Raw genomic sequence first — 12,453 nt, forward strand, 5'->3', positions numbered from 1 at the left:
GGACAAGACAAAAATGAAATTCAAAAAGAAAAGAATTTCCTCTGTAGCATACAGCTGCTAAAAAGTACTGGAAGGGTAAAGATTTTTTAATAGAAGTCATTTACAAATCTGTTTAACTTTCTGGCACCAGTTCTTTTTTTTTAAATATATATTTTTTCCACCGGAGTACCCCTTTAAAGGACAGCTCACTTAGACTGAAGAAAGAAAGGAAAGCACTCATAAGGTAGTTTGCAATGGGAGAATTATATAGGCTATAAACTATCATTGAAAGAAGATAGAGCTCACACAACAAACTGCAAGGGCTGTATAAACAAAACTAAGCAAAATAATATTTTTTTTATTTGTTTTATTGAAGAGAAAAATTCATCAGCATTTCATGCCAGAAGGTGAAAACAAAGACATGCGTACAGAGGAAACATCACATAATATATAAAAAAGTGACATTTTACATCCAAATTAATCTGGCCTTAAAGTGGACTAGTAAAGCATCAGAATAGGTTGATAACATAAGACCATTCATTTAATAAAGGCCTATGGAGAATTTTTTTTTTAGAACTATAATACAAAGTACAATACAGTAAAATCTCCCTTAGTGGACACCTCCCATCCCAGTAGTGGACGGTTTTAATCTCCCGCCAGAGTCCCATAGGACTTAATGTATTTGCACCCTCTTAATAGGGGACATTCCCAATAGCGGTCATGGACACACCCAAAAGGGGACAATAGGGAACAAAACACTCGCAATAGGGTACAAAACACAACTAATATGGGACAAACACTCCCAATAGGGGAGAACCAGGCTTATGGGCTGCCCTACCTTGTACACAGGGCTGCTTTCAGTGGGGTATAGCCAATACCTCAGTAAGTGGCTCGGGTTCCCAGGGGGCCCTGGCCCATGCTGGACCCCCCTGTAGCAGCCCCAGCACACCCCTTGTGCCAAATCATCCCCCCTGTGCCAAATTATCCCCCCCAGTGCCAAATCTTCCCCCTGTGTCAAATCATTCCCTCATCCCCATACCAAATCATCCCCCCCATGCCGAATCATTACCTCATCCTTGTGTCAAATTATCCCCCCCCCCCCCAATTGCCAAATAATTCCTCCTTTTTCTCATCCCCCTGTTCTTCTTACTTTTTTCCTGGCCAGCAGGCAGTGATGGGTGACGCTCCTCTGCGCTTCACTCATTGAGGACAGTGACGGCCGTGAGCAGCGGCAGCTGCCCAAAGTGACGAGTGACACTCCTCTGCACCTCAATCACCGAGGGCAGTGGCAGCTGCCTGAAATGACGAGTGATGTATGGAGCGTCACTTGTCACTGCTGACAGCCGCCGCTGCCCTCAATGAGTGAAGCGCAGAGGAGTGTTACTCGTCACTGCCTGCTGGCTAAGTAAGATGAACAGGTAGATGAGGGAATGGGGAAATGATTTGCCATTACTTTTCCTAATTAATTATATTGTTGAGATTTTTTTAAAGCCTTATTACAGTGCAAAATTATTAATTTATATTTAGCTTTTTATCGTGTTGTGAGGGTAAGTACAGAACAGTATTCCGTCATTTAGGAAGATTTTTAAAGGGGTACTCCTGCGCTTAGACATCTTATCCCCTATCCAAAGGATAGGGGATAAGATGCCCGATCGTGGGGGCCTGCCGCAGGGGACCCCCGTGATCTTGCACGCAGCACCCCGTTAAAATCAGTCCCCGGAGCATGTTCGCTCCGGGTCTGATTATTGTCGATCACGGGGCCGGAGCATTGTGATGTCACGGCTCCGCCCCCTGTGATGTCATGCTCTGCCCCCTCAATGCAAGCCTATGGGAGGGGGCGTGACATCTGTCGGCGTGCAAGATCACGGGGGTCCCCCGCGGCGGGCCCCCCGTGATCAGGCATCTTATCCTCTATGCTTTGGCTAGGGGATAAGATGTCTAAGCACCGGAGTACCCCTTTAAGCCTTTTTTTCCCAATAGGGGAAATCTCCCAATAGTGGACACTTTTTTGTTTCCTGTGAGTGTCCGCTATTGGGAGATGCTACTGTAGTACAAAGCATGAAAATGATGCTTTTCAAAAATTGTCTAAATCCTTGGGTTAAAGGTATGGTCCAGTGGTATACCAGCAATTTTCCTTGATAGCAAAACTTTGAGGTGTTCCTAGTATTTAAAAATAATATTATTGATTGTTATGTTCATGTTGTAAATGAAAAGATGAATAATGAATGCTATACCTAATTTTTATATAAATATATTTTTTTACTGTAAAGCTGTAGTGGTGTAATTTGTGTAGACTGCCTTATTGTCTTTTGTATTAACATTTTGGAAACGTAACTTTCCCCTAGAAAATGAGGTAGCACAAGTGACTACCATCAGTAAGACGAGCAGGATGCCATCATCTTTCTCATCTTACCGATGGGAGGAACCTGTACTCCCTTATTTTTTGCATGCCTTATAAGTTATAAACCAATTTAATTTTTTTTTTAATTGATTGATGTCTAGGGGCAGAATTTTGTCTTTCTGGACTTGGTATAGACTTAGAATTAGCGACTACCGATACAACTGAGTGCATCAGTTCCATAAGGTAAACAAACCGTGCCAGTCCATAGAAATGGTAATTTATTTATTTTTAAATAAATTGACACATTGCGTGTTAGTAGCAAGTCTTGGAATTATTTACTTAAGCATTTCCCAGACCTATTGATTTGCTGGTGATGAGATTTTCCTCTGCTTGTTCTCTTACTCCTGATTCAATATAGAATATATTTTGGTTTACAATCATTTAGCTATTAGTCTCTGAATAAAGTAGTGTGTTTATCAGCTTGTACTATTTAAGTATTCACTAGAGCAGTCACAGTTTGATGATATATGGCTCTTATAACCTGCCTTAGGACCACATGTTTATGATGTATGTTACTCGGACAGTGATAAAAGTGTTAGGAGTAGAAAATGCATTGAAAATGTATTAATAATTCAATTTGTGTGTAAATGTCGATCCTATAATTAGTTGGGGACTTGAATCTTGATGACACCATGCTTGTTTCATGGCTGTTTACAAGGTGTTTTTGATCTTTTTTTTTACTTTCTGTTTACTTCAAGTGTATGTCTAGGAAAATGAGAGGGGTAGAAGAAATACCCCAGTGATGCTATCCTTCCATTCCTTGTGAATAATATAAATTATGGTGAAAGCTCTGATCTGCAGTGTAGTGATACCAGGCCATGCAAAATAAAAAAAATGTTGTAGTAAAACAAGAAGTTGGAATGTTCTTTCATTGTGAGCCTTAGATCATTCAATGCTACACAGGGCTGCACCCAGAAATTTTATGTTGGAAGTCCAGGGTCCCAATGACTGCATCATATGATGCAGATTATGTAATGTATTAGGTTGGTATGGGTTAGATAAAGGGAATGAAAGCAATTTAATCCTCACATTGCTGCCATAGCTTTTATCTCCTCCTTAAAGTGTTCCTTAAAGTGTAAAGTTAACCAGGAGTATGTCACAGAGCCTCACTGCACAGAGCCTTGCTTGTCCTCACTGCACAGAGCCCTGCTTGTCCTCACTGCAAAGAGCCCTGCTTGTAATGTGTATTACAAATATACATATAATGTTATTTTCTACAATATCTAAAAAGTTTTTGCTTAAGACAGGTACACTTTAAACCAGCTTGTAACATATCAGCCAGGCCCATGGTCACCTGACATAAACATACAAATTGGTACCCTATCCTCATTTATACAAGCTTATACTGCTGAAACTTCTGCCCATGGCCAGATATGGGGTGTCTATGGGATGGAGATGTTAACTTATCAGGGCTCCTCTGAGTGTGAGACCTGCCACCTATGCCTATTGGGAAATGTACTATGCTTTTAACATCAGGAAACTTATTAAGGTTTTAAAAGAGCAACGGACCCACCCATGAGGTGTAAAAAGGGGCATGGTCTTTTTCAAATCAGGCATTGTTTAAGATGTAACACAGTGCCCTAAAATTGAGCCAGAATTCTGTTTAGGACAGCTTAGATTAAACAGTCTAATAGAATAATTTCACAAACAGCCTGAGCTGTTTTAATATATATGCCACATTCTTGACTGACTAATCTAAGTTTACAATTAGAATTAGACAGTTTTATTAAATATAGGCCATTATCATTTGGGTTTTCTTCTTCAAGGTTCTTTTCCTTTACTAAATGTGGAGTCATTCCTTGATACTTTTGGTATTGTAGCCAAGACAGATTTGCAAAATCCAACAAACAAAAACAAATGTTGGAAAATATGGCAGTAGTATTATATATATATATATATATTTTTAGCAATATTGTATTCAGTGGCGTCACTACAGGGGGGTAAGGGAGGGCAATGTCCCTGCCCCCAGTTTATTCTTTGCCCAAGGGCACAGGTTTCCTGCCTGTATTTAATTGTAAGGGCATCCTTCGGACATGCTAACAATTGAATTATCCATGCCCGGTGGTGAACAGTAGTCACAGGCACCCCTTGGCATGCCTTGGCACTCTCTTCAGGGAGTAGGCAGCATGACGTTATTATGATGTCTATATCCATATAATATCTGTGTGTGAGGCCTAGCTAGCTAAGGTCAAGGCGCGGCATCCAGCAAGGTTGGTTACGGTAATCTGGTTGCGACAAGAGCTAGCATACATGGATAGATTATTTTTTTATGTACAGGGCATAATTATATATTTGGGACAAAATATATAGTTATATATTGGGCCACAGACTATAGTAAAAGGTATAGGAATACAGTGTATGGAATAAAATAATACATTAGGGATACAGTGTAGTAAATCAATTATATATGTGCAGTGTATGTATAATGAATTAACATATGGGGGTTACAGCATATGGAATAAATTGGTATATAGGGTTACAGCGTATGGAATAAATTCATATATATTGTATGGAGCAAATACATATATGGTGATTACGGTGTATAGAATAAATTAATATGTGGGGGTTACAATATGTGCAATAAATTCATATGTGGAGACTAGTGTATGGAATACATTTATATGTGTAGGTTAGTGTGTGTGGAATACATTTTTATGTGAGGGGGTTACAGTATATGGTGTAAATTTATATTAGGAGGTTGCAGTGTATGGAATAAAGTCATATGTTGAGGTTAGAGTGTATGGAATCAATTTATATGTGGGGTTACAGTATATGGAAATAAAATGTTTCAATGTATGGAATAAATTCCCATATGGTGTATGGAATCAATTTATATGTGGGGTTACAGTATATGGAAAAAAAAAATGTTTCGGTGTATGGAATAAATTCCCATATGGTGGATATGGTATATATGAGGATTATACAGTATGGAATAAATGTATATTTATAGACATTGTATAATTAATTAATATATAGGGGAACTGTATATAATGAATTCATATGTGGGCCACAGTATTATAATAGCTTTCAGGGGGCACGGTGTGTTTTGAATTTCAGGGGTATTGTGTTTATTGTAAAGGGGTGGCACAGTTTCAGGGGCTACAGTATTTACCAGTATTATATTGTTTGGTAGCATGATACTCAGAGGGTAAGGTGTGTGGCAGCATTACATTTAAAGAGTACAGTGTGTGGCAAGGTTATGTTCAGAGGTTTCTGTGTCTGGCAGGGTTATATTCAGAGGGAACAGTGTGTGGCAGCATTATATTCAGAGGACACCATTTGTGTTAGTAATATATTTTAAGGGTACAATGTGTGTGTTGCAGGGTTTTATTTAGGGCACAGTGTGGGTAAGGGTTAAATTCAGGTGTGGCAGGGTTATAATGATTATTGCCTTTATATAGAGAATGAGGATCTGCTGACAAAGTGGGGAGCTAATTATATCTGGGCATCAGACTCTGCAGAGAGAAGTTGTAGATAGAAGACATAACTTGGACCAAATAAAGAAGAAATGGAAGGACAACAGAGTATATGTCATTTGTGAGTCACTGATATAATTGTGTATTCTGCCTACAGTGTTCCATCAGAGCTCTAGTCAATTGTAAGTTCTGCATCTATTATTAGGAAACAAACTACTAGCATATCCTTAACATTGCCTGTATCATACTGGGAGCTGTGTTTTTTTTTTACTTGTTAGAAACCTTTTTAGTGCTTTCTCCCTACTTAGTATTTTTGATTAATATAGTCCAAATATTTTTCTGCAACACACTACACCGCAGCGTACGTCATGACAAGTAGGGAACCTGTAGTTAAAAATTTGAATCCCACTTTGTGTGTGTGTGTGTGTGTGTGTATATATATATATATATATATATATATATATATATATATATATAAATATATATTGTGATGACTCCCTCTTGCAAATGGTTGCGGTTGCAGTATAGAGGCAAGGAAACAATACTTTTCACATTAAAGTTCAGTGTTTTATTCACACTTGACACACAGCAAACAGTCTTTAAATGCAGAACCAAAGAAAACATAACAAAAGTCCACCCATAAACCTTAGGTGTTTGTTCACACCTGAGTTCATGCCATGTGGCATCAAGCAAGTCTTTTCCAGGTCTCCAGGCAGAGTGTTCACCAGCTTTCAACCTTGGAGCAAACGTAGGGAAGAACTCCACATACAGCTCTCTCTTGCATCACAAGCAGACACTGAATAATACCGGCTCTTACTTCACACTGCGGAATTCCATGAGTAGAATTCCGCGCTGTGAACATTATCATCAGTGTGAATGGGTCTTCCGCCGCTGAAATTCTTTGGGCGGAATTTCGTGAGTACTGCAGAATTCCGCATGACGGCAGAGTGCCCAGCAGTCCTACCGGCAAAGTATCTTCGGCAGCAGACGCCTGACGGAATCTCCGCTTGCGGAATTCCACGAACAGAGATTCTGCAGTGTGAACATACCCTAAGTGGAGACTTTTGCATATATTTTGGGAGCACACTGGTGGTCAGGACAAAAGTAAAGTAGAGGGGGCAATTATTGTTTAAACAATATATATATATATATATATATATATATATATATATATATATATATATTGCTTCATTTCGGATGGGACCCTAACACAAATTCTGAGCCTAACACTCCTAACACCTCTCACCTCTGTTGGGCATATAGCCTCTTACTGGATGACATGCTGGATCCATTATCAATTTAAAACACCTCCTGTGAAAAAGGGGAGGGGTGCACAGCTCTTTTTGCTTGTGTATATATATATATATATATATATATATATATATATATATATATACAAAAATATAGAAGCAGCACACCACAGGTAGACTTCAAAGGAACGGTGAGTTTATTCCATGATGTGAGAGACTACGTTTCTCCAGCCTCACACTGGCTGGATACAAAGAAAAGAACACAGTACCTACAGTGAAATATGGTGGAGGTTCAATGATGTTTTGGGCTTGTTTTGCTGCCTCTGGCACTGGGTGCCTTCTATGTGTGCAAGGCATCATTAAATCTGAGGATTACCAAAGGATTTTGGGTCGCACTGTACAGCCCAGTGTCAGAAAGCTGGATTTGCGTCCGAGATCTTGGGTCTTCCAGCAGGACAATGACTCCCCAAATATACGTGAAAAAGCACCCAGAAATGGATGGCAAAAAAGCACTGGAGAGTTCTGAAGTGGCCAGCAATGAGTCCAGATCTAAATCCCATTGAACACCTGTGGAGAGATCTTAAAATTGCTGTTAGGAAAGGCGCCCTTCCAATAAGAGAGACCTGGAGACCAGAGTTTGCAAAGGAAGAGTGGTCCAACATTCCGGCTGAGAGGTGTAAGAATTGATTGTTATAGGAAGCGACTGATTTCAGTTATTTTTTCCAAAGGGTGTGCAACCAAATATTAAGTTAAGGGTGCCAATAATTTTGTACTGCCCATTTTTGGAGTTTAGTGTGACATTATGTCCAATTTGCTTTTTTACCTCCCTGTTTATTCCCTTTGTGTGTTCCAGTACACATGTGTATAGCAAAACGTGTTACTGCAATCCTTTTCTGCCTGAAATACTTCATTTTCTTGAAAAATTTCAGGGGTGCCCCCTCTACTTTTGTCCAGGCCACCAGTCTGCTCCCAAAATATAAGCAAGAGTTTCTACTTATTGCTTTGTAGGTTTTCTTCCTGGAACACTTACTAGAACATTTTCAGTTTTTGTTAAATCAGAATATTTAATAATCTGGCACCTATTAATTGTAATTGAAGATGTTTAGTTTACATTTTTTTTACCAGTATGCAACCTTCAATTCTACAACATGACTGCCCAGGTAAATGACATATATATGTTATATCAAGCTTCTTCTGGGTGCAGTCACAGTGTGTTCACTTATTAAACAGGGAAACAAATTCCCTGACACCTATTCCTATAGGAAATCCTGCCGCTTGTTGAAAGATATATGGCCGGTCATGAAGAAGTATTAAAAACATATTAAAATGAGCCTAATGCTACTTTGTTACAAGCCACATTACCTGACGCGATGGATCTGCAAGTTCAGCAGTTACAGGGAAGTTAAATAGTAGCAGCTTCAGTGGCTTTAACTTTACCCGTGCCCTTGACGAGGTGCGGAATTGTCAGTATTCTCGTAAAATTTCTTGTGCGATGTTCTCTTTATTTCCTTAAGTGAACATCTGTCTAATTGTTCACCTCCATTGCTTTAGTGCTTTTCTCATGCTTTCTTTGTTTCCAGACAATAAACTTTATTTTCTTCATAAGAATTCAATCTAGGCGAGGGGATTAGGCAGCTTGTTTGCACCTTTCAGTTTCTGGAGAACGTCCAGAAGATTTTTTTTCCCCTTCTCTTTAGGTTTGTCGGTGACACAACATGGTGTTGGCATCTCCTTGTTCATCTGCCTTCTGCTACATCACATCTGTTTTGTCATGTTAGCAGCCCCCATTTTTTTCCTCGTGTGTTTTGGCATGACATAAACACAGTGTTTTCCTGATGTTCGTTCCCATTTACACAACTGACGTAGCTGTTCTGACCTGCGCAATTGGCCTCTGTGGCATCGTTTTGCTTGCAAAAATGTTGTGGCCCAGCTTGGTTTGGTCACACTGAGGAAATTGCATTTGGAAAGACTTGCTGGGTTTTTATCCATTTCTTTCTCGATCTCTTTCTGCACTACGCTTTGATACTATTCCCAATGGTTTTATTCACAGTTGCCGAACATAACTATTTAACCTTCCAAAGAAAAAGAACGTCTTAATTATCCTTTCACCCCTTCAGTGCCAAATGAGAGTCCTACCCCCAGGAAGTGAAGGGCTAGAAATCATTAACTGGAACTGTTATGGAGTTCTTTGCTTTATATACATAATGTCATTATAGGCAAAGTGATTACTGCCATGCAGATGGAGCAGAACTCATTTTAACAATGTAGCAGAGTTATGTTTGTTATGTACGAATAAATAAGTATGTTCACACAATGGCAAAGGTATATCAACACTGTCATTGGTGAAAATTCTATCAAATGTATCATATTGTATCATATTGTACAAACAGCATAAACAAATTGGTGCATTTGGTAGGCATGACTATCCTTACTTGCTCTTTCTCCTACATTTGATGACAGCTTCTGTGATTTAGGGGATGGAAATGTTGGGCACTTGAGATGTGTCCTATGGGCGCTTGCTACTCATTTGCATACATACAAAATGCAAATCGCTTCGCTCACAAGCAGAGGTATGCAAATCTACAGGTAGGCCTGTGAAGGTGCTTTTAAAGGGGTACTCCAGCATTTGGTAACGTATCCTTGATCCACAGTATAGGGGATAAATATCTGTATTCTGGGGGTACAACCACTGGGGACCCCCTGCATTCTTCAGAACCAGGTTTCTGGGGGCTTGATTGGCAGAAAATTATGAAGAATCACAGAGGGATCGAAGGGGCGGTAAAGTAGTATGGAGGATGACGGAAGGGGGTGGCAGAGAAGTTGTAAGAATTACAGAGAGATCAGAAGGGGCAGAAAAGACTTGAGGAGGAGGGGACAAAGGGGTCTGAGGGGGTCTGGAGAGGGATGTCAGAGGGTTTAGGGGGACTTAGGGGTCTGAAGAAGAAGAGGAAAGTTGAGTCTGGATGAGGACTAAGTGGTCAGAGTGGGGCAGGGTTTTATTTAGGGGACACAATATGTGGCAGGGTTATATTTAGGTGGCACAGTGTGTGGCAGGGTTATGTTTAGGGGGCACAGTGTGTGGCAGTGTTAGAATGATTATTGTCTTCATATAGAAAATGAGGATGTGCTGTTAAATTGAGGAAACAAATATGACCGGGCATTAGACTCTGCAGAGGAAGAAGTCACATGTGAATCAAACCATTGTATAGTCTGCCTGTTTCCCATTAGACATGTGCAATTCGGTTCGGCACGAATGTCTAATTTACCGAATTTTACCGTTTTCGGGCATTCGGACCGATCCGAATGCACGAAAACATATTTTGAACATTCCCGAATAGCCACGATAATGCGAATAGCAAAATAACAAATGCATTTGTTATTTACCGAATGCATGCGGTAAATAATGAATGCATTCGTTATCCGTAAACGAAGGTAAAGATTCTAATAACAAAAAGATAATAAAAAAGATATAGTAGTGATGGAAAAAATTGTATCTAATGAAATGTATCTTTTTTTTATTATGAAATGTTTATTAATTTTTAAACAGGGATCAATTTATGTGAGCGGGTAAAGCACTAAAAATATAGCCGACAATAATAAAAATGTATTGTGTGTGTGTTTTTCACTTTTTTTTTTTACATTTTTAGGTAGTACTACTACTCCCAGCATGGAACACACTGTTCCATGATGGGAGTAGTAGTTACTTGTACTTATTGACAGATCGCCGGGGTCCCTTGCGATCCTCTTGTATAATGTATAGATACGGCAGCCGCTCTTCTATGGTCCCCTGCACTCACGTATATATACACATATTCATATTTCCCGCAGAATGGTGATTGGCCAGATGGTTCCAGCCAATCACAGCTCTCTGTGAGAAATAGAAACATGTGTATATATACGGCTGTGCAGGAGACCATAGGAGAGCGGCCGCTGCATCCATACATTATACAGGAGGATCACAGCGGGTGTCAGGAGTGATACCCGCTGTGATCTTTCCTTTACTACAAGTACTACTACTCCCAACATGGAATACACTCTGCTCCATGCTGGGAGCTGTAGTACCTGCATTAATAGATAGATCGCAGCGGGTGTCAGAAGTTACACTCGCTGCGATATGTCTATTAATGCAGGTACTACAGCTCCCAGCATGGAGCAGAGTGTGCTCCATGTTGGGAGTATTAGTACCTGCAGTAAGGGCCAGATCCCAGCGGATGTCACTCCTCCTGACACCCGCTGCGATCGTCCTTATGTGAATGTTGGGATCAGCTGTTCTCAGGGCTACAGAGCTGGGAGAACAGCTGATGCTGAGCCGTAGGTATACATCGTATATCTACTGCCCAGCAAGAACTTACAGTGAGCCTGCAATGTGTATACAGTATACACATTGCTGGCTCACTTTACCCCTTGCTGAGCTGTGCGCTATGCGCAAGCCCAGCAAGGGAAGAGTTAACTTACATTGCTGGACAGTGTAGGTTAACCCTTTGGGCGATATACACTATATACAGCTATCTATAGATAGCTGTATATAGTGTATACAGAAGACTAAGTCCGCTTACTTCCCTCAAGTACCGAGCAGGTCCGTGTAGCTCCGCCCCCTAATGTTGGCGTCATTAGGGTCGGAGCTACAGAATGGAACAAGGCTAGTTAATCTGAAGCTCTGTTCACAATGTCCATTTTGGATAATGGGAACAGACCCTTCTGGCAGTGTCTACCCAGACAGGAAGACTCCAGCTGTTGCTAAACTACAACTCCCAGCATGCCCAGACAGCCAAAGGCTGTCTGGGCATGCTGGGATTTGTAGTTTTGCACCAATTGGTGGCTCCCTGTTTGGGTAGACATTGCATCATGGGTGCTCTCCACAGCGGACAGTGCCAAAAATGTCATAACCAATTTTTTGTGGTTTTTTTTCTTCTCGTTTCAGATCCGTGTATGCAGAGGATTACTACGAATTCGATGGATTACGGCGGATTATTTTTTTTTCTTATTTTAATAAAATGGTTAACGAGGGCTGTGGGGGGGTGTTTTTTTAAATAAAATAATTTTTCCAATGCGTTGTGTTTTTTTTTTTTTTTTTATTGAATTTTCAGGCTTAGTAGTGGAAGCTGGTCTTATTGACTGAATCCATTACTAAGCCAGGGCTTAGTGCTAGCCCCAAAAACAGCTAGCGCTAACCCAATTATTACCCCGGTACCCACCGCCACAGGGGTGCCGGGAAGAGCCGATACCAATAGGCCCAGAGCATCAAAAATGGCGCTCCTGGGCCTAGGTGGTAACAGGCTGGCGTTATTTAGGCTAGGGAGGGCCAGTAACAATGGTCCTCGCCCACCCTGGTAACGTCAGGCTGTTGCTGTTTGGTTGGTATTGTGCTGAGAATGAAAATACGGGAACCCTATACGTTTTTTTTTTA

General features: G+C 40.5%; 1 protein-coding gene across 9 annotated transcripts in view; it reads left to right on the plus strand.

Annotated features, from left to right (window-relative positions):
• Positions 1 to 12,453, plus strand: part of WWOX (WW domain containing oxidoreductase) — a 1,139,839-nt gene that overhangs the window by 323,782 nt on the left and 803,604 nt on the right. The window contains exon 7 of one of the 9 annotated variants that reach the window (XM_056526127.1): positions 2,482 to 2,529. The exons of the other annotated variants lie outside the window; for them this stretch is intronic. Coding sequence (XP_056382102.1) covers positions 2,482 to 2,514 — 33 coding nt within the window. The 3' untranslated portion in view covers positions 2,515 to 2,529. Of the gene's footprint in view, positions 1 to 2,481; positions 2,530 to 12,453 lie in introns of those variants that run through there. 9 annotated transcript variants of the gene reach the window in all.

The sequence above is a fragment of the Hyla sarda genome, chromosome 6 (genome assembly GCF_029499605.1).
Source record: "Hyla sarda isolate aHylSar1 chromosome 6, aHylSar1.hap1, whole genome shotgun sequence".
Classification (NCBI taxonomy): domain Eukaryota; kingdom Metazoa; phylum Chordata; class Amphibia; order Anura; family Hylidae; genus Hyla; species Hyla sarda.